This window comes from Ovis canadensis, chromosome 11, assembly GCF_042477335.2.
Source record: "Ovis canadensis isolate MfBH-ARS-UI-01 breed Bighorn chromosome 11, ARS-UI_OviCan_v2, whole genome shotgun sequence".
Classification (NCBI taxonomy): Eukaryota; Metazoa; Chordata; class Mammalia; order Artiodactyla; family Bovidae; genus Ovis; species Ovis canadensis.
This window is the reverse complement of record NC_091255.1, coordinates 41432373-41455102: the sequence shown is the minus strand read 5'-3', so window position 1 is coordinate 41455102 and position 22730 is coordinate 41432373. Positions and strand designations below refer to the sequence as shown.

The 22730-nt window shown below is 43.5% G+C and overlaps 1 protein-coding gene across 2 annotated transcripts in view; it reads left to right on the top strand.

Moving 5' to 3' along the window:
• FBXW10B (F-box and WD repeat domain containing 10B) overlaps positions 1-21658 on the top strand; it is a 30775-nt gene extending 9117 nt beyond the window's left edge. The window contains exons 7-14 of one of the 2 annotated variants that reach the window (XM_069603586.1): positions 681-881; positions 4562-4683; positions 7440-7588; positions 8597-8739; positions 16107-16265; positions 18045-18310; positions 19404-19556; positions 20787-21658. In XM_069603586.1, coding sequence (XP_069459687.1) covers positions 681-881; positions 4562-4683; positions 7440-7588; positions 8597-8739; positions 16107-16265; positions 18045-18310; positions 19404-19556; positions 20787-21601 — 2008 coding nt within the window. In that variant the 3' untranslated portion in view covers positions 21602-21658. The remainder of the gene's footprint in view (positions 1-680; positions 882-4561; positions 4684-7439; positions 7589-8596; positions 8740-16106; positions 16266-18044; positions 18311-19403; positions 19557-20786) is intronic. The other variant, XM_069603587.1, reaches the window with a different exon arrangement.
• Positions 21659-22730: the final 1072 nt, after the last annotated feature.

Sequence of the window (22730 nt, the reverse complement as noted above, 5' to 3'; positions counted from 1 at the left end):
CAACCCTGCTTTACTCTGTGGTCCTCGAGTAATTAGTAATAGTGTCCCCTTTCATGATAAAAAAAATCTCAGTTTGGACAATAAAATTTTTGGTCATCCTGCTCATATTTAATCTATTTTCTAATAATCTTATGATTGGAAAATTAATTCAACTCGCTCTATTTTGTTGGATTTCATACTGATTGAGGGCAGGGTCCATCCATATCTTACTCATTTTTGTATTTCCCATGAGCACCTATTGGCACAAGACTTTGCCCCTAATGTAGTATGCTCACTGGATATTGGTTAAGGGAAACAGTGACAGCAGTGGGATATGCAGTGGATATAGGGCTTCTCAGCTGTGTTCCTCTGAGGTTTTCTGTGAAAAAAGGTTCCCATGGTCAAATAAAGCAGAAAATGCTGCATACTCTGTTCTCTGTCCTGGGCATTTATTATACATTAGCAGAAATTGTTAAAATAGTTGTGCCTTTTGTGTTTAGGTTTTAAATCTAGTTGAAATGCATTTTTGTTACAGTGTGAGGCAGGGATCCATCAGGGCTTATTAACGCTAGGCCTTGCCTTCTGCTACATCCCTTGCTGGATGGATTTTCCATGATGGCATTGCTATAGGCAAAAGGCACTGTACTAAGTTGTTCCATGGTTCTCTTCTCTCATGGTGCATCTTTTTCCCGGCAACTCAGGTGGGACCGAAACAGAATCATCCACTATTCTGGGGGAGATTTGTTAGCTGTGTCATCCAATCGAAAGATCCAGCTTCTGGACATCATACGTGTAAAGGAGATACCCATCAGGTTTCGAGGCCATGCTGGGAGTGTCCGGGCCCTCTTCTTGTGTGAAGAAGAAAACTTTCTCCTGAGTGGGAGTTATGACCTGAGTATCAGGTAAGTGGTCCAAGAAAGTTGTGGTCCTCAACTTGCCCAGGCTTAAACATAGCTTGTGGAAAAAGCACGTGTGCTTTTATGGTTTTTTTGTATTTATGCAAAAGTTATCCTAAATGATGCTGACTTCTAGAATAACCCACACTTTTTTTGGCAAGATAAAAACCAAAAATTTGTATATTGTTTAACTTTGAGTGAGATAGATTTATAGCAATTATTAGATCTATTTTCTAGCAGAAGGCTACGAATTGGAAAGTATTTTCTTTAGTATTCTTATATGAAAGCATAATTTATATTTCTTTTCACAGATTCCTTCAGGGGAAAGTAGTTTTTTTGTGGGTGTGAAACCTGGTATGGAAGCCAAATAGTGATAAAAGTATATATATACAAATATTTTTAAATAATATAAAACACTCATGTGCTTGTTACTCAGGTCAAGAAGTAGGGCATTACCATTCCCCAAATCTCATTATGTGCCTTTCTCTTATTTTTTCTTTCTTCTTCCTCCTGATCAGTATAAATTTTATACTTAAATTTCTTTATAGTTTTGCTACCTATTTATATATCTCCAGATATATTCACTACCTTTGTCCTTTCTTGAACTCAACATAAATGTAGTTGTATTTTAAAACTTCATGTGTACTTGATTCTTGCACTAATTTTGAGATTCATCTTTATGATATAGATGGCAGTAATTAACTTATTTTCACAGAGATATAGTATTTTATTGGATGAATACATCATCATAACTCATTTATTTACTCTTCTGCTGGTGGATATTTGCATTGTTGTTAGCTCTTTATTCTTTCACTGCCATAGACATTCCTGTATGTGTTTCCTGGTACCCATGTGTATGAGTTTAAAAAAATTTTTTTTGAGGTATAATTGACCTACAAATTTGAAAAAAAATTTTTTATTGAGGTATAATTGACATACAATATATTAGGTGTATAATATAATGACTTGATATATGCATCTATTGCAAAATGATTACCCCAGTGAATTTCGTTATATCCATCACTGCATAGAGTGACAGTTTTTTTTTCTTGTGATGCGAACTTTCAAGATTACTCTCAGCAACTTTCAAAAATACAACACAGTGTTGTTGGCTTGCCTTTCTATTCTTGCATCAAAACTACCTTTTAAAAAAAGACAGTTTTGATAGAGCAGTTTCAGATTCACAGCAAAATTAACAGGAAGACACAAAGTTTTCCAATATACCCTCTGCACCCACACATGAATATATTCTCTTGTCCTCAAGATTCCCCATCAGAGTGGTACATGTGTTACAACTGATGACCCTGCTTTGACACATCGTAATCTCTGCTTTCCTGATGGCTCAGTGGGTAAAGAATCCTCCTGCCGTGCAGGAGATACAGGAGATGCGAGTTTGATACCCGGCTTGGAAAGATCACCTGGAGGAGGAAATGGCAACTCACTCCAGTATTCTTGCCCGGAGAATCCCTTGGTCAGAGGAGCCTGGTGGGCTACAGTCTGTGGGGTCACAAAGAGTTGGACACAACTGAGCGACTGAACATGCATGCAATTACCTGAAGTCTACAGTTTATCTAGGGTTCACACTGGGTGGTGTACATTGTATGCATTTGGACAAATATATAATGACACATAGCCATCATTATAGTATCATACAAAGTATTTTCATTGCCCTAAAAATCCTCTGTCCTCTACCTATTCATTCTTCTCCCAATCCCTGACAATCATTAATCTTTTTACTGGCTCTGTAGTCTTGCCTTTTCCAGAATGTCATATAGTTGAAATCATATAGTGTGTAGCTTTTTCAGATCTTCTTTCACTTAGTCATATGCATTTAAGGCTCCTCCATGTCTTTTCATGTCTGGATAGCTCATTTTTTACTTACATTTCATAATAGTCCACTGTCCAGATGGACCACAGTTTATTTATTTCTTCATCTACTGAAGGACATCTTGGTTGCTTCTACATTTTGTCTGTTATGAGTAAATGGCTATAAACATCCATTTACAAGTTTTAAAAAATATTTGTTTATTTAGTTGGCTACAATGGGTCTTAGTTGCAGCATGCAGAATCTTCTTTGCTACATGTAGGATCTTTAGTTTCAGCATGTGGAATCTAGTTCCCTGACTAGGGATTGAACCCAATCCCCCTGTATTGGGAGCATGGAGTCTTAGCCACTGGACCACTAGAGAAGTCCCCATTCCTATTTTTCTAAAAGCGTTTATCGACTATCTTTTCTGCATAAATTATGAAAACAACCTGGGTATGTGGCTCACCATGCTGCTAGGAAGTAGAAATTCAAAACATGCTTTTTTTTCAGACCACTGGGACCTTGTTAAACTCAACTATGTATACATAGCAGGCTCTGATGAACAGATAAAGGCCATGGGACCTTTAGGAATATTAGAAGGAAAGGTCTGACAACGCCCCCCCCAAATCAAAAAAACCATTTACTTATTGTTTATTATGTGCCAAGTCTTCTGATAACTCTATGAGATAAGTACCATTAATATCCCCAATTTATAAATGAGGGAACTGAGATAGCAGGTGATTCAGTAACTTATTTGAGATCACACAGCCAGTGAGTGATGGATATGGGAGTAGATCTCAGGCAGCCTGGCTCCAGAGCCCAGTCTCTTGACATTATACTTTGTCCTGTCACAAAGTCAGTATGAATGATGGTTGAGAGACCTCAGGCAGGTTTGTATATTAAAAAACAGTATGACTCATACATGTTTCCCATGTATCTCTTAGATATGCTTTGTGTGTGTGTCTTTAGTTGCTAGGTTGTGTCTGACTCTTTGTAACCCCATGGACTGTAGCCCACCAGGTTCCTCTGTCCATGGGATTCTTCAGGCAAGAATACTGGAGTGGGTTGCCATTTCCTCCTCCAGGGGATCTTCTCAACCCAGAGATGGAACCCAGGTCTCCTGCATGGCAGGTGGATTCTTTACCACAGACTCACCTGGAAAGCCCTAGATATGCTTTAGAAATGCACATAAAATAGTCTGAATCCAAGTGGCATGTGTCAATTGTTCTATTGTTCTTGTTTGAAGATCAGCTCTACCACTGAATCAGTGTCGTGGATTCTTAGCCTGGTGATTGTTCTAGGGACCCTTCCAACTGATGAAAAGTGAAATTGTTAGTCACTCAACTGTGTCTGACTCTTTGCAATCCCATGGACTGTAGCCCGCCAGGATCCTCTGTCCGTGGAATTAAGCCATTCTCTTCTCCAGGGGATCTTCCTGACCCAGGGATCAAACCTGGGTCTCCCACATTGCAGGCAGATTCTTTACCATTTGAGCCACCAGGGAAGCCCAAGTTGTGACAACCAAACATGTCTCCAAACATTGTTACATGTCCCCTGGGAGCAGATGTCACCTCTAGTTGACAACTTCTGCATTACTGTATTTAATTCTTCATAAACCTGTGAGATAATTATTTTTATTATCATTTCCATTGCATCAAGGAGTAAATGAAGTTTTCACCAAAGTTCAGTAGCTTTCTTAAAGTTACACCTAAGAGATGCTGCAAGTGGGATTCAAATCCAAGCCTTGGACTTTGAGCTTAATCATGAAACTCTGATGCCTTCCAACTACCTATCAACCTGAAGGAACTCTATACTGTTGAACCCTTGGGCCCTCAGAAAGCCTCAAAAACATCTCTTTTTTGTGGTCTGATTCCTGCAGATACTGGGATCTGAAAAGTGGGGCTTGTATACGCATCTTCAACGGCCACCAGGGGACCATCACCTGCATGGATGTGTATAAGAACAAGCTCGCCTCTGGAGCAAAAGATTGCCAGGTAAAAGGTGAGAAAGAAATGCCTCAGACTAAGATGTTTCCCTAAGCCCATGGGTTGCCAGAAGACTTGTTTTGCTTATTTCTATAGGCAGTCGCTTGTTCCTTCATCCATCTGTCTATGGATCCACTGATCCATTCACTCGATGACTATTGGTTGAAAAAAGCAGCATATGCCATGGCCCTTTCGACGTGGCTTTCTATTTCCGCAAGAGCATCGTGGTCTCCTAATGGAGACAGATACATAAATACATCGTGGAGGGAAGAGTAAATATGAGAATGACGACAGTTGCCTTTTATTGAGTACTAACTTTGGGACTGCGATGGGTGCTTTACATTATCTTATTTCAGTCTCATAAGCGTTCTATGGCATGGATGCAGATAAGGGATCCACGACTCAGAGAGAAAAACAATTAGCCCCGAGTCAAAATTGCTAAGTGGTTGGGTGCGGATTTGAACCCAGGGCTGTCTGGTTCTAAAATGCATACTCCAGCGAGTTTGTGGAGGGCTAAGTCACCATAGAAATAAGAGTAAAAGGGAAAGTACTGCAGGCAGGGTACTGTTTGAGTGTGGTCCTGAGGATGAGTAGTTCTACATGCAGAGGGAGTGTGTAGGGCATTTCAAGCAGAAGGAACAGTTCAGGCAAATCCCAGAGTATGAAAGAAAATGAAGAATTGAGGGACTTTCCCTCTGCTCAGTTGGCTGAGCTGTTGTGTGTGGTGTTGGCGATCAGGCAGGTATGTTTGTTTGGGGGCAGATTATAAAAGGCCTTCTGTGTTGAAAATTGAACTTTATTCTGTAAGATGTAGGAGGCTGTAAAAGCATTCTAAGCTGAGAAGTGATATGATGAAATGTGTATTTGAGAAAGACTGCTCTAGTGATATTGTGGAAGAAAGATTTGGAGAGATGGCAACTCTGTGGGGACAGTATGTCTTCAGAATATTTGAGAATAGGCAAGTGTGAAGTTATTGGATAGATCTGAGTTTCTAGGAGATGGTACATACAGAGGGCGGGGAGGGGTGGTGGTGGTGGTGGTGGTGGTGAGATTTCCAGAATGAGAACTGTCAGGACTTCAGCACCAACAGGAGATGCAGAGCAAGAAAGAAGGGAGAAGGGTGAGGCCAGACTTTATAACTCAGGCCATTGGGTACACAGAAGTACTACTGATGGAAATGCGACCTTGGAGGAAGAGCAGGGTAGGGGAGGGATGGAGGAGAAGATGATAGCTGATATTTTGGACACGTTGAGTGTGGCAGGCAGAAGAACAGCCAGCCAAAGATGGTCCCATCCTAATCCCGGAAACCAGTGACTGTGTCTCCTTGCATGGCAAGAAGGACTTTGAAGATGTACTGAAGTCAGGGACCTTAAAATGGGGAGATGACCCAGGGTTATTGGTGTGGGCCCATGGGTCATCACCTGGATCCATAAAAACAGACATTTTCTTATGTGTGACCAAAAGGAGACTTGACTGTGGATGAATGGTCAGAGAGATGGAACGTTGCTGGCCTTGAAGATGGAGAAAGGGGGTTTTGAGCCAAGGTGTGTGTGGGGGACCCTAGAAGGTGGAAAAGGCAAGGACATGGATTCCTCCCCCCGCCCCCCCTGAGACTCCCTAAAGGAGCACAGCCCTGCTGACACCTTGACTTTAGCTTTGTGAGGTTGTGCAGTGATTCTGTAAGATAATCCATTTGTCATTTTCAGGTTCTAAGCTGATAGTAATCTGTTACAGCAGCAATGGGAAGCTAATGCATTGAGTGCAGAGTTCCCGCAGATGCCCAGGGGAGGGCAAAAAATCAGTGTAGAAAAGCTTACTCACATAGTTTGGGTTAATGGTTAGAAACATGGTCTCTGGACCCAGACTCTCTGGGTTCAAATCCCAGTTCAATCTGCTCACCACCCCTGTGATCTTGAGCAGGTTACTGAACCTCTCTGGGTCTCAGTTTCCCCATCTGAACAGGAAGGAGTAACAACAGCTTTGTCCTGTGAAGATGGGTTAATGCATGGCAAGCACTTTGATTGGTGCCTGGCTCATGGCTAGTGTGGGGTGGGTGTGCACTGTGGTTAGTATTTGGTCCTGTTGTACTTATTGCATTGCCTGAAGAAGTAGGTTCTATGAGGGGCTTTAATGTTCTCATCACTGAATTTGTGATGCCCACTTTCAGTCTCTTCCTTCAAGCTCAGTTCTCCCACCACCCATGGACTCTCATATCCACCCAACATTTACGATATGAGAGGTGGGGGCTCCAGCACCATCTGTGTAGAAGCAGCAGTAGATCCGCACTCAGCTGTGACAATCTCTTAGAAGTAAAATCCAAAAGTCAGATTCAGAAATACCTTAAAATGTAAATGGAGATAGACAGCTTTCTCTTCTTTGGAGGTGGGTAGGAGGTGAGGGTCAGGAGACAGCATCTGGGAGGAATCATGCCCTGAACACCTGCCATGACTTTCCTGAAATCTACTCTAGCATCTTTCAGGCTTGAGGAGGAGGCTTGCTGGAGATGAGCTGTCCACCTCTTAGACCAGGAGGCTAAGTTCCAGAGTCAGAGCCAAGGTCTACGCATTGCTGGATCTCCCAAGGGTTATGAGAGGGAAGCCCTGGGTTGCACGTACATGGACTGTGGGTGAGCCAGTGGGGGTGCTGGACCAGGTGAAGCCTTCTGGAATCTGACATGATGGGCTCGGCTGGTCTCAGCCTCTGTGATGGGGTATGGAGCCCCTTTGGCACCCTCTCCATGCACCCTCTTTTCTCTCTCCCCTTCCCTTTCAGAGTGGGATATAGAGACAGGGAAGTGCCTAAAGACCTTCAAACACAAAGACCCCATCCTGGACACCAGGATCAATGACACCTACATCGTGAGCAGCTGTGAGAAAGGCTTGGTCAAAGTGTGGCACATGGCCACGGCCCAGCTGGTAAAGGTGAGGGGTGGGGACTGGGGGGAGGGGACTAGGGGGAGGGGCTAGGGATGGGGACTGGGGAGCGGAGTGCTGCGGGTGAGAGGCTGGAGGACACTGACTGACAGACATTGACAGACAGGTAGCTCCGCAGACCACCCTAGGGTGGTTGAGAGGCAGTCACCAAAAGAGGATGGTCCTGAGAAAGGGAAGGGGAAGACCCCCTAAGAAGGGGCCATTCTGAGCTGGTTGAAGGTCAAGGCCCACGTGAGCCATGTTGTCATGGGTGGAGGTGGTAGAGGCTACATTCTGACTCTGAAAGATACGTGGATTCAGCAGGGTCTTTTCACAGCAGCACAGGTAAAGTACCTTTTCTTCTTCTGGAACATTTGACCCTGATTCTGGCACGGGGTCTGGGAATGAACAAACCATAGTGATCTCCTCTTGCCTCTCTTCTGAGAAGAGAATGTTGGCTGTCTAGAAAGTGATCGAATGTTCAAACACAAGAAGTGTTCTTGCCAGATAGGCAGCCCCTGTCTCTGGTGAGTGGTGCTGAGATATCTTTTGTGCTGAGAACACAGGATCACAGCAAGAAGTGGCTGCCTGGCTGGTGGGCTTTTCTCACCAGTGATGTTACCGTGGTCTAAGCAGCAGTTACTGGATATCAAGCTGCCTCTGGTCCTGGCAGGGAACTGACACATGATCCTTGCCCTTCTGACAGCGGAGGAAGGAAGATTGTGTCCCTCTCAGGTACTCCAGGAAGGCGGAGTACACAGACCCACTGGGTACAAGGCCTCTTCTGATCTCCTTCCTTCTTAACTGGGGAGGGAGCTCTGGAGAGCAGGTTGCCTGAACCTCATCAACCTTCTTAGAGCAGACATGGAGTGGGCTCAGGCAGACTCCCAGTGTGGTAGCCCCAGATTGGTGGAGCGTGGCTTTGGGATCCATCTCAAGAAGCCTCCAGCTCTGCTCCTTGAGGAGTCATGATTCAGGCTGAAGATGGGCTGAGAACAGAGGCATCTTTTCTTGCAGACGCTCAACGGCCATGAGGGGGCCGTGAAATGTCTATACTTCGACCAGTGGCATCTCCTTTCGGGAAGCACTGATGGCCTGGTCATGGCCTGGAGCATGGTGGGAAAGTACGAGCGGTGCCTCATGGCCTTCAAGCATCCAAAGTAGGTGCTCAGGACACCCTGGCCAGGTCCCTGCTCCTGAACCCAATTTTCCCATCAGAACCTAGACTTCGCTCTTTAGATCAGTCCCTACTGCTCTCTGCTGACCCTCTCGCCTCTGCTCCTCACGCATTTCCACTTTCCTCTTCTTCCACCTGTTGCCCAATATAGTCACCCCCTCTCCTGCCCTCCTTTGCTTCTCTTAAGAAACAACAATACTGTGTGCAGATTTTGAGAAGTTACTGAAAATTTACATTTACGGCACATGTGATGAATTTTATCTGTTACCTACCAAACTTAAGAATATTGGCGGAGCCGTCCCTCAATGATGCCAGTTTCAGTAAACTTAAGTTCTTGGAATATTGTGGTTTTGAAAGCTTAAAATGACCCAGGTGCCAAAGGTTTAAAAATAACTAAGGGCTTAAAGAAGGCGCTCCCTTAAAGCCTGTGGGCTCAATTCTATTCCAGGACAGCAAATGGATTTCATTTTGCATTTCCAATCCCAGTTTAGTGATGGTGCCTGCTTGGATCCAATTAAGAAGTACTCTGAGGTTATCTAAGTTTATTTGGAAAGGGCATTGTGGTCAGTTAATGGTTTTGCCATAAGCGTGAGTTTTACAGACTGCTCTATGCCACTCTTGTACTGCATGAATATTGTTTCTTCCCCTGAGTGCATTATAAGAGACACCAGGAAGCTAAGTGCTATCCTAATTCATTGAGAGAGTAAATGGGTCTTCCAGGAGGATCTGTCAGGGATAGTTATTTAATGAAATATGGTCCTAGATTTCACTGTACCCTCACAGGAACCTCTTTTTTAAGATTAATTTTTAATTATTAAAAAGGTTTTATATTGGAGTATAGCTGGTTAACAATGTTGTGATAGTTTCAGGTGTGCAGCAAAGGGACTCAGCCTTTGCTGAGAATGTACCCATTCTCCCCCAAACTAACTCCCTTCCCATCCAGGCTACCATATAACATTGAGCAGAGTTCCTTGTGCTATACAATAGGCCCTTTTTGGTTATCCACAGGAACTTCTTGAGCAGGCAGACTGGCTTTGTGGGCAATAGAGGGGGATATGGGCCTATATGTGTATGTTTTCTATCTGGGGTGTATAACTGCATTGTTGACAGGTGGGTAGTATCAGGAAGGGCCAGTGTTCAGTGATTTAGTCAACCCTTGGGTGATTATTGATAAACCTCTCAGCATTTATCATCTGGCTTGTCCAAACTTGACCTCAAGGAGGGACTCAAACTTTGTGATGTCACATTAAAATGGTAACGCTACATTTTTAAAACCTTCCGAGCATGATTCAGTAGGATTTAATTTAGTTGTTGGAAGATAATTGTTTCCAGCAAACTCAGCAGTGTGTTCATCATTTCATCAAACCCATTGTATTAGTACTTCAGCTATGAGACCTTCTTAAACCATTCCCATTTCCACTGAATGACAGCCCAACACACCATCCACATTGGCTTTTGATACCTTGCACACTTACAGCAAATCCATAGACAGTTGTAGTACATTTGGAGGACATGGGCAGTGTTCTCATTTGTAGGGCCCTTTCTCCCACTTATCTGTAGCAGCACTGTGTGTATATTAGTGCTTGATTGTTGTTCAGTTATTAGGTTGTGTCTCACTCTTTGCAATCCCATAGACTGCAGCAAGTCAGGATTCCTTGTCCTTCACCATTTCCCAGAGTTTGCTCAAACTCATGTCCATTGAGTTGGTGATGCCATCCAATCATCTTATCCTCTGCCATCCCCTTCTCCTCCTGCCTTCAACCTTCCCCAGCTCTAGGGTCTTTTCTAGTGACTCAGTTCTTTGCATCAGGTGGCCAAAGGACTGGAGCTTCTGTTTCAGCGTCAGTCCTTCCAATGAATATTCAGGATTGATTTCTTTTAGGATTGACTGGTTTGATCTTGCTGGGCAGTTTGATCTCCTTGGTAGGTAGTTTAGCTGGACATAATGAAGTGTTAAGAAAGCAAATTCATGCTATTGATTTGTACAAAGAAGCCAAATTATTAATTTACTGCAAGAAATATGACTATCAAGTACACTGAACACCTTCATTCCATTTAATGTATACATTGTATATTTATATACATTATATACTTAATACATTAAATGTATATTTATATATTATATATAACATTTTAATATATATTAAGTAAACTGAATATATATATTTACAACTTAAAAATTAAGATAATTCACATGACACAAAATTCACTGTTTCATGAGGTACAATAGAATGTTTTTTAGTATGTTCATAATGTTATGTGGCCATTCCCACTATCTGATTACTCAATATTTCTATCAGTCAGTAGTAACGTCCTCTGTTTCATTTCTGATTTTAGTAATTTGAATTTTATCTCTTATTTTTGGGGGGCAGTCTAAGCAAAGATTTTGTAATTGTTATATCTCCTTGGTAAATTCATTCTTTTATCATTATTATGTAATGTTCTTTTTTTGTCTCTATTAACAATTTTGTCTAAAAATCTATTTTGTGTTGTATTTGTATAGACACTCTGGTGCTCCTTTGGCAAGGAGTATGTTTTTTACCCACTCTTTCACTTTCAACGTTATTTGTGTCTTTGAATCTACAGTGAGCCTCCTGTAGGCAGCATTTAGTTGGATCATGTTTTTAATTATTTCTCCCAATGTCCGCCTTTTAGTGGAAGAATTTAATCTATTTACATTAAGTGTAAAACGAACTTAACTCTACCATTTGGCTCTTTGTTTTTCTATAGTCTTTGTTTGTTTGTTTGTTTCATTTCTCAAGTCTTCTATTGTGGTCTTTTGGGGTGTTGAATGGATATTTAGATATTAACAGTGTATCATTTTAATTCTGTCATCATGTTTTTACTATATATTTTTGAATTACTTTATTAGTGGTTTCCCTTGGGTTGCTGCAAGCCTTTGGTTGTTTTCTAGAGTTCCAAATAGTTGATTCTGACAGTTTTTGCCAGTTTTTTCGTTGCTTTTATGGAAGGATGGAATTTTGGAGTTCCTTTGAACGTCACCATTTTCACTGACATCAGCTTCTGCAGTGGTTTTTTTTTTTTTTTGATCAAGGAGGGACAAAGAAAGAGACAAGTGACATTTCTAGAGCAGAGATAAAATATGAAAGGAGACTGGATTATGCCAGAACCATGAAAACCACTGTTGTGTGAAGTATAGGCTTAGTTTTAAAAATACCTTGATTGATTTGATCCCGACAGGAATCCTCTGAAGCAGTTCCCCTTCTCATGGAAGAGAAAACTGAAGACTGAGAGGTTATTTTCTCAAGTTTATACAGTCAGTAAGAGATACGATCAGGTTTTGATCCCAGATTTTCTGATCCCAAAGTCTGTGCTTTAAATCACAGGCTATACTGGTATATAGGCTGAACCACCAAATGTCACAGGAACCCATAAGAAGTGTAGGCTCAGCTCAGTTCAGTTCAGTTCAGTCGCTCAGTAGTGTCTGACTCTTTGCGACCCTATGAATCGCAGCATGCCAGGCCTCCCTGTCCATCACCAACCCCCAGAGTTCACTCACACTCACGTCCATCACGTGAGTGATGCCATCCAGCCATCTCATCCTCTGTCGTCCCCTTCTCCTCCTGCCCCCAATCCCCAAAGTACTGGAGTTTCAGCTTCAGCATCATTCCCTCCAAAGAAATCCCAGGGCTGATCTCCTTCAGAATGGACTGGTTGGATCTCCTTGCAGTCCAAGGGCCTCTCAAGAGTCTTCTCCAGCACCACAGTTCAAAAGCATCAGTTCTTTGGCACTCAGCTTTCTTCACAGTCCAACTCTCACATCCATATATGACCACTGGAAAAACCATAGCCTTGACTAGATGGACCTTTGTTGGCAAAGTAATGTCTCTGCTTTTCAATATGCTATCTAGGTTGGTCATAACTTTCCTTCCAAGGAATAAGCATCTTTTAATTTCATGGCTGCAGTCATCATCTGCAGTGATTTTGGAGCCCCAAAATATAAACTCTGACACTGTTTCCACTGTTTCCCCATCTATTTCCCATGAAGTGATGGGACCAGATGCCATGATCTTCATTTTCTGAATGTTGAGCTTTAAGCCAACTTTTTCACTTTTCACTTTCACTTTCATCAAGAGGTTTTTTAGTTCCTCTTCACTTTCTGCCATAAGGGTGGTGTCATCTGCATATCTAACGTTATTGATATTTCTTCTGGCAATCTTGATTCTAGCTTGTGCTTCTTCCAGCCCAGCGTTTCTCATGATATACTCTGCATAGAAGTTAAATAAGCAGGGTGACAATATACAGCCTTGATGTACTCCTTTTCCTATTTGGAACCAGTCTGTTGTTCCATGTCCAATTCTAACTGTTGCTTCCTGCCCTGCATATAGATTTCTCAAGAGGTAGCTCAGGAGGTCTGGTATTCCCATCTCTTTCAGAACTTTCCACAGTCTATTGTGATCCACACAGTCAAAGGCTTTGGCATAGTCAATAAAGCACAAATAGATGTTTTTCTGGAACTCTCTTGCTTTTTCGATGATCCAGCGGATGTTGGCAATTTGGTCTCTGGTTCCTCTGCCTTTTCTAAAACCAGCTTGAACATCTGGAAATTCACAGTTCACGTATTGCTGAAGGCTGGCTTGGAGAATTTTGAGCATTACTTTGCTAGCGTGTGAGATGAATGCAATTGTGCAATAGTTTGAGCATTCTTTGGCATTGCCTTTCTTTGGGATTGGAATGAAAACTGACCTTTTCCAGTCCTGTGGCCACTGCTGAGTTTTCCAAATTTGCTGGATATTGAGTGCAGCACTTTCACAGCATCATCTTTCAGGATTTGAAATAGCTCAACTGGAATTTCATCACCTCCACTAGCTTTGTTCATAGTGATGCTTTCTAAGGCCCACTTAACTTCACATTCAAGGATGTCTGGCTCTAGGTGAATGATCACACCATCGTGATTATCTTGATCGTGAAGATCTTTTTCGTATAGTTCTGTGTATTTTTGCCACCTCTTCTTAATATCTTCTGCTTCTGTTAGGTCCATACCATTTCTGTCTTTTATCGAGCCCATCTTTGCATGAAATGTTCCCTTGGTGTCTCTAATTTTCTTGAAGAGATCTCTAGTCTTTCCCATTCTATTGTTTTCTTCTATTTCTTTGCATTGATCACTGAGGAAGGTTTTCTTATCTCTTCTTGCTATTCTTTGGAACTCTGCTTTCAGATGCTTATATCTTTCCTTTTCTCCTTTGCTTTCCATTTCTCTTCTTTTCACTTCTCTTCTTTCCACAGCTATTTGTAAGGCCTCCTCAGAAAGCCATTTTGCTTTTTTGCATTTCTTTTCCATGGGGATGGTCTTGATCCCTGTCTCCTATACAATGTCATGAACCTCATTCCATAGTTCATCAGGCACTCTATCTATCAGATCTAGTCCCTTAAATCTATTTCTCACTTCCACTGTATAATCATAAGGGATTTGATTTAGGTCATACCTGAATGGTCTAGTCGTTTTCCCTACTTTCTTCAATTTCAGCCTGAATTTGGCAATAAGGAGTTCATGATCTGAGCCACAGTCAGCTCCTGGTCTTGTTTTTGTTGACTGTATAGCAAGATCCAAAGAGACACACAAGGAGGAAAAGCCTTCAATCATGAGGCATCTCTCCCAGTGCTGGATTCGCCATAGGTGGACTGAGGTGCACTTAGGGCACCAATAAATTTATTGCAGTTTCATCTTGGAACAAAATGAGAACTTTGTTGAACGTTCTTACATGTATTTTATACCTTACATTTATTATGTATCTATCCATCTGTCCATCTATCCATGTGTTCATCACGTGATACATCAAGCCACATTGACTTCTTTGCTGTTCTTTGAATGTCTTCTGTGTTTCAAAGTCTTTGTTATTTTTGTTTTGCTAGTTGTTGGAGCCTTGAAAAGTCTCAGCATGACTCTGGTACCTTGGTCACCTTGGAATCTGACCAAGTCCAGATGATATGTGGTGGATGTCATTCTTTTATTTGTTTTTTAACTTTTATTTCATATTGAAGCATGAGAGTCAGACATGACTTAGCAACTAAACAACAACAAAAACACAGCTGATTAGCAATGTTGAGATGGTTTCAGGTGCACAATAGAGCAACTCAGCCATAAACAGAGAACGCATATGCATGTGTTCTCCCCCCAAACTCCCCTCCCACCCAGGCTGCCATGTAACATTGAGCAAAGCTCCCTGTGCTACACGGTAGGTCCCTGCTGGTTATCCATTTTAAGTAGAACAATGTATATTTGCCCATCCCAACTCCCTATGTTGGATGTCATTGTTTTAACATACCTCAGCAATGATCATACACTGAAACATGAGCCAATGTTCACTTTTATAATAAATATTTCTTGAGGACCTGCTGCGGGATTGGGCCGTGTGCTGGGTGCTGGGTGTGCAAAGGTGGATAAGACAAGCGTTGTGCCCGAGGACCTGGCAATATACTGGAAGTCTATGTATATAAGTGGGGTGAGAGGAGCAGTGGAGGTGAGAGATGGCTTTATGGAGAAAGTAACATATGAATGTGGCCATGGATGGACTTGGATGGGTGGAGGTGGCAGAGATCAATGGACCTACTTTGCACACAAGGTCTAACAAATTGGTGACATCAAGTTCCATTTTTCAGTAGCATTAATAGCAGTGGGGTAATGGCACTTGTCAGATCTAAATACTCCACTTATCTGGAGCCCAGCTAGGACCCAACTGTTGCCAGGGGGATTTTGTTAGAGGCATTTATCTAAGTCTTTTCCCGATTCCCACCCCCCCCTTTCTCCTGCTGGTAATCACAAAAGAGAGCTCAAAAATCTCAGCTGCTGGGTACAGTTTACCTATGGGATGTTTCACTGAAAGAATAAAAGCCACTAATTTGAGGACCAAGAGAACCTGCTCAAATACCAGATTTTTGCTTCTTATAAAGATAACCATTTTCCCGTCTGTTTTTTTCTTTATTTGTATAATAATGCTACTTTTAAAAAGATTCAAAACGTCAAATGATTCTGAGCATGACATTTGTAGAAGTCTGATAGCTAGAAATCAAATTGTAAGAGAGAAGCACAGTCATCTATATATCTGACACACACACACAAAATCTTGACATAAGCCCTTTTGTTTTTCTGCCTTGTGGCACTGTGACCAAGTTGTAGGAACAGTAACTGCAGAGTGAGGGGAGAGAGTACAGCTGCATCTTGAGGGTTAATGGTTTACATCCAGAATCACAAAATGAGGCAAACATTGCTTCAAGGACAGTCATGAGCCCCCCACCCCCTTCCAACCACACACCAAAGTCCCTAACTGCAGACACATCCGAGTGGTTTGCCGGAAGGTGGGTACTGCCCGTTGCTCTGTTCCCTTCCAGGGAGGTTCTCCATGTGGCCCTTCTCTTCCTCCGGGTCATCAGTGCTTGTGCCGATGGCAAGATCCGCATTTACAATTTCCTAAACGGGAACTGTCTGAAGGTGATGAAAGCCAATGGCAGAGGTGATCCTGTGCTGTCCTTCTTTATTCAGGGCAACAGGTGGGTGGCCGCTGTGGAGGTCAGGGTCCTGAGCGAGTCTGTTTAGATGGTTTCTTTTACCCTCCTCTGGGACACTGGCCCCGGATTTGCTGGCAGCAGGAGAGCACAGGTTGTGCTCATCTGCATTTTGGGTTGCGGTGGATGATAGGCTCAGGGGCTCATTTGTTTCCAGGGTCAGATCTGATCACATGATGGGCATGATACAGCTCTGCTGCAGGGACCTGGTTCTGCCAACAGGCAGCCTCCACCTGCCCCCTGATCCCGTGTCCAGCCTGAGCGCTCCTCAGCTCCCTGTGTCTCGTTTCTGATGCAAGGAGACTTGCAGGAGGGTTGGGGTGGCATTGGCAGGTGGCCCCATGTCCAGCGGGGCAGAACTGAGCAGAGGTGTGTGTGCTCAATCACTTAGTCAAGTCTTTTCTTTGTGACGCCATGAACTGTAGCCCACCAGGCTCCTCTGTCCATGGGATTTTCCAGGCAAGAATACTGGAGTAGGTGGCTCTTCCCTTCTCCAGGGAGCAGAGGAGTTTACGAAACAGAACCATGGTGGCACTAACTGAATATAGCCCTGTGTTGTTATATACTAGGTTCACGTGATATTATGTAAAAATACCCAACTAGACTTTTAAATTCTAGCACAGGCTCACTTGAGACATCACCTAGTCGCTCTGAACTACTTTGCCTTCCTTCTGTGTAATAAGGCTCAATAAATGAATACTCTTTCAGTCATGAAGTCAGAAAGCCATAAAGAGAGGTCACCTCTGACCTTTTTTCTCATTCGTGACATCCAAAGAGAGACGTCAGCTTGAGTAAAAATGAGTCTGAAAGATTTCTAACTGGGGTGGTTCCTTAATTCCATTCCAGCGTATCCTACCATAACCAGTCACTTTAATGGAGAGTTTATGCTGACTGTTGATAGCCTTAAAATTACAGCCTTTTGGAGCAGAAAGGAGCCTGCACACAGCATTTCCTTCTCTTGTTTACAGTTATAGGCAACCTAGGAACCAGGGTTGGGGAGCAGCACCCTGTGAATGTTGTGAACCCCAGGAACAGTGGGTGGGAGGTAATATTGGGGGTCCTGGGTTCAGGGGGCATTAGGGAAGATGGAAACCCTCCTGCTTTTCAAATACAAAATGTCCTGTCTGGACATAGAGTGTGCACAGAGATCCTGGAGTGATGGAGTGAAGATTGGGGTAGAAGGTCAGCGAGCGCTTGAAGACTTCCCCCATTAGAGAGCTTTCTTATCTCATCATGACGATAGACATGTGGCATTTGGATGCTGTACTTAAAAAAGGAGCGAACTTCCAGACATCTGTGTGCAGAGTAGCTAAGCTTTCTGTCTCAGGTACCTAGGTCCTTAGCACTTACTCCAGGAACAGAAATTCACTTAAAAATGTTTTAACTCGAGAAGTGAAGTGATCAGGACACGTGGGCTTTGCTCACAACTCATTTTTAAAGAAACCAGCTACAGAGCTAATGAGTTATGCTTCACGGCCTGCTACCTTTCTCCGTTCTAGACCCTACAACAACCTACACCACCCTGTTTGTGTGGTCATTGCCCCAGCACTGATCTCTTGGCTCAGGATCCAATGGGACAGTAGTCTTAATGCATATTTGGAAGCTGGGGCAATGGCAGCCTCCATGTTCCTTTTAGGGGTGTGTGGGATCTTAGTTCCCCAACCAGGGATTGAACTCGCTCCCCCTCACTGGGAGGTGTAGTCTTAACCACTGGACTACCAGGGAAGTCCCCTTTTGTGGGCAATCATGTTGCTTTGGTTCCAGGATGGTGATCAACACGGAGAGCAACATCCTCCTGTTTCAGTTTGAGAATATCAAGTGGCAGTACTCAGTGGAGCGGGCCAAACAAAAGAAGAAGGACAGAGAGGAGGACAGGGAAGAAAACAGCTTTGCAGAAGTCCTCTCCAAGTCTAGCACCCAGGTCTACAGTCCAAGGGATTCTGTGTCCAGCAGGCAGACAGCCCAGGAGTCCCTGTTAAGCAAACCTCACAGGTCCCGCATCTTCCGGAGGACATCCAGATTACCTACAGGTGAGACAGCTGAACCCAGGCAGCCTCTGTGGTATCCACTGGGGCAGGCAAGGGGCTGCCAGGACCAGCTTCTTTGTGGGATATTTTGGCCAGTGGTTTCTTAATGATGTATATCCAGTTCTTTAGGGCAGATGGGAACTGTTCTCTTTGACATGACAATCTAATAGGCAGCTCAAGGAAAGCTGCTTAATTTCAAGGCCTAATTTCCAAATGTATTAGACTCTTTCTACAGGAGGTGACGCTAGCCCTTCATCAGTCCAGTTCAGTTCAGTCACTCAGTCGTGTCCGACTCTTTGCGACCCCATGAATCGCAGCACGCCAGGCCTTTGTCCATCACCAACTTCCAGAGTTTACTCAAACTCATGTCCATTGAGCCCTTCATACTTGCCATTAAAACAAGAAACAAGCTACCAACACCTTCCTCCACGCCCTTGATCCAAACGTATGTTGCCGTTGGGTTAGTTGCTCTGTCGTGTCTGACCCCATGGACTGTAGACTGCCAGGCTCCTCTGTCCATGGGATTCCCCAGGCAAGAATACTGTAGTGGATTGGCATGCCCTTCTCCAGGGGATCTTCCCAACCTAGGGATCGACCCTGTAACTCTAGTGTCTCCTGCTTGGCAGGTGGATTCTTTACCACTGAGCCATCTGGGAAGCCATTTTCCAAACATATAGTTCATGATTTACTTTCCAAACATATAGTACGTGATTATTTCCTTAAGACAGAGACGAGATATATTGCTCTCTTCTCTCTAGACCTCTGGTTGATAACATGCTAACCTGGAAAATACTAGATCAATAGATCACCTCCAAGCATATTATACCACAAATGATCAGCTAGGACAGAGCACTAGAAATTTCAGATAACACTTAAAGCTTCATAATCAGTAGGAAATCAGATTGGGGGTGGGGTTCAGCTGGTGACCAAATGGACCTTTGGTTCTAGGTGACTGCCTAGCTTCAAGGAATAAGAAACATCAAACTATAAAGTGATAATTTGGGTGAAGATCAGTTGAATTATCAGCTGTGCCCCCAGTAGTCATCTTTGATTGAATCACAGAATAACTACAGTTTCCTCTTCAATCTTAATTTAGGTGTGTTAATGGAAACACCTCCAAGTCCAGGAAAGCCAAAGTCACCATGGAAAGATGGCAGGAAGAGACTGGGTTCTCAGGAAGCAAATGGCATGGGTGCTGAGCAGGAGAATTTGGAAGCAAAACCTGTTGTCGCCGGAGATCAGAAGACGGGTGATCCTTTATTCTGAATCAGTGTGACAGGATTAAGCCCCTCTTTCTCTCTCTGTTCAGTTCAGTTTTTCACCAGGCCAATAGCTTTGTTTATCTTTGATTCAGAACAGATAAATCCCCAGCTCCTCCTAAGAATGTGGTGTTGGTTTAGTGACTGATTTCCCCTAATCATCCCCTACTAACTTGAGGCCACACAGAAAAGTGTGAAACTGTTTAGTCACTCGGTCGTGTCAGAATCTTTGCCACCCCATGGACTGTAGCCCGCCAGGCTCCTCTGTCCATGTGATTTCCTGGCAAGAATACTGGAGTGTGTTGCCATTTCATTCTTCAGGGGCTCTTCCCCACCCAGGGAGCGAACCTGCATCTCCTGCACTGGCAGGCAGATTCTTTACCCCTGAGCCACCAGTGTGCTAGAATGAATCTTTTGTCCTTATCAGTGGCTTTTGGACCTGTTATCATTCAAAATGTTTTGGGATCTCCTGTTCAGGAATTGCTTTTTGGCCATGTGATAGTTTCCATTTTGCAGTGGAGACATATTTTTTGAAGGCAGTTTTGATTCTAAGAAACATCCAAAGATCTTTTGGAATCAAATATGATTATAATAAAGTGGAGATCAAGCTTTGCTATACAAGTTTTATTTAAAAATCTATGCGTGTTACTAAAAATTTATGGGCTTCCCAGGTGGTACTAGTGGTAAAGAACCTGCCTGCCAGTGCAGGAGATGTAAGAGATGAGAGTTTGTTCCCTGGGGCTGGAAGATCCCCTGGAGGAGGGCATGGCAACCCATTCCAGTATTCTTGCCTGGAAAATTGCATGGACAGAGGGGCCTGGTGGGCTACTGTTCACAGGGTTGCAAAGAGTTGGACATGACTGAGCAACTAACACTTCACTAAAAATTTATAAGGCCCATAAATGGGGTGTGAAGTTCATTCCCACAGGGGAATTTCAAGAATGTGTGGAAGAGAGATGTTCCTTCCAAAATATGCATATCTAGATGTTAATGCACCCTTGGACACAAATACTAGCATATCTATTAAAAGCTCACGTTAAATATGTTCTGATTGCTCATCTCATAGAGGATTTTTGTTCACATGATGGTGGCGTGTCCATTGGGCAACAACGACCTTAGTCTGCATAATAGTTAGAATGGATTTAATTTTCATGAATGAGTATTTAATAGTTTACATGGAACACTGATTTGCTTTTCTTTTCTGTTTTTGGGAAAAGCAGATGATATGGAGAAATTACCAAAACAAAGGTATCTGGGAATTTCAGGAGACTTGATCAGTCGCTCAAAGAAGTCCTGGGGCATTCCCATGTCACCTGACCAGTTCCTCCTGACCGTGAACGCCCTGCAGAAAGCCCATAATTCTGGGGAGTTTGCCTATCCCCGGAGGCCCCAGGCCCAGATCATCGATGTCTGGGGACCTTCCATTCCATACCCAAGGAAGGTCTTGAGTTTGAAGGGCCAAGTGGTCCAACAAGCAGTTGACCGACTGAGATTCAGCACTCCTCCCATAGAAGTGAAGCAGACCAATATTCCCCTCAAAATCCAGAAGCTTCAGCCCAACCTGAAGAAGTCTGTACATGGCCCCCGAGTGCAGTCCACCATCCCCCAGCCGGTGCTTATCTGCCCCAGGTTCCGTGGTGGCTCGAAGGGCGAAGACCGGGCGACCAGTTCAACTGATGGAGTGCGCAACTTCAGCCCCTTAACCAGCACGCAGGTCATCAAGCCAAACCGCATGCTGGCTCCGCTCGTGAGCACCGCAGCCCAGGCTGCCAGGAAAGAACGGCCCCGCTTCTGCTCTGCCCTTGACCCCTTACGAGTGAACACAGAGTTCATGCTGCTGACTGTGAAGGAGCAGAAAGAGTATAGGGAGGCCAGGATGAAAGAGTTTCAGGCCATAAAGCCAGTTGGAGCGGTCGATCCAGAAAAGGCCAGCAGAGCTGCATGGATCAGGAAGATCAAAGGTCTGCCCATCGACAACTTCATGAAGCTGGGGAAAACCGCGGCCCCTGAACTTGGACAGAATGTGTTTATTTGAACCAGCCTTGGGAAATTACAGTGTCTTATAATAAACAAGAAACCAAGTAGATGTTGATATTTGGCCTCTTTTGTTTTGTTTGTTTTCAACTGTTCCCTGGCATTTACCATGGGGACTCTTCATTATCTTCCTATAAGTCAAAGAACTGATACTTAGCAAAGTAAGGAAACAGAGACTAAGAGAGATTGGTATCTGTATTCCCACTGAAAACCATTTAATGAGATGCATGGAAACCCTGTTTCACTGATGGGGGATGGAGAAGTGGTTTTTGGAAATTTAATACCACTTGTCGCTACCAATTTCCTGTGCCATTTCTTCTAGCAAATGGACCAAAGGGATTATATCAGAATCATGCACTGGAGTCCCCTGGTGTTTTTGTACGGAAGCCTGATGAAGCACAGTAAGTTCAATTAAGTATCAAAAAGGAGCCCTCAAATTGTGTTTCCTTCTCAGGGCTAACTCCTAGGGAGAAGAATTAATATGCCAGCAAATTTGGAAAACTCAGCAGTGGCCACAGGACTGGAATAGGTCAGTTTTCATTCCAATCCCAAAGAAAGGCAATGCCAAAGAATGCTCAAACTACTGCACAACTGCACTCATCTCACACGCTAGCAAAGTAATGCTCAAAATTCTCCAAGCCAGGCTTCAACAGTATGTGAACTGTGAACTTCCAGATGTTCAAGTTGGATTTAGAAAAGGCAGAGGAATCAGAGATCCAATTGCCAACATCTGTTGGATTATCAAAATAGCAAGAGAGTTCCAGAAAAACATCTACTTCTACTTTATTGACTACACCAAAGCCTTTGTGTAGATCTCAACAAACTGGAAAATTCTTAAAGAGATAACAGACCACCTGACCTGCCTCCTGAGAAATCTGTATGCAGGTCAAGAAGCAACAGTTAGAACTGGACATGGAACAACAAACTGGTTCCAAATTTGGAAAGGAGAATGTCAAGGCTGTATATTGTGACCCTGGTTATCTAACTTATATGCAGAGTTCAGTTCAGTTCAGTCGCTCAGTCATGTCCGACTTTTTGAGATCCCATGAACCGTAGCATGCCAGGCCTCCCTGTCCATCACCAATTCCCGGAGTCCACCCAAACCCATGTCCATTGAGTTGGTGATGCCA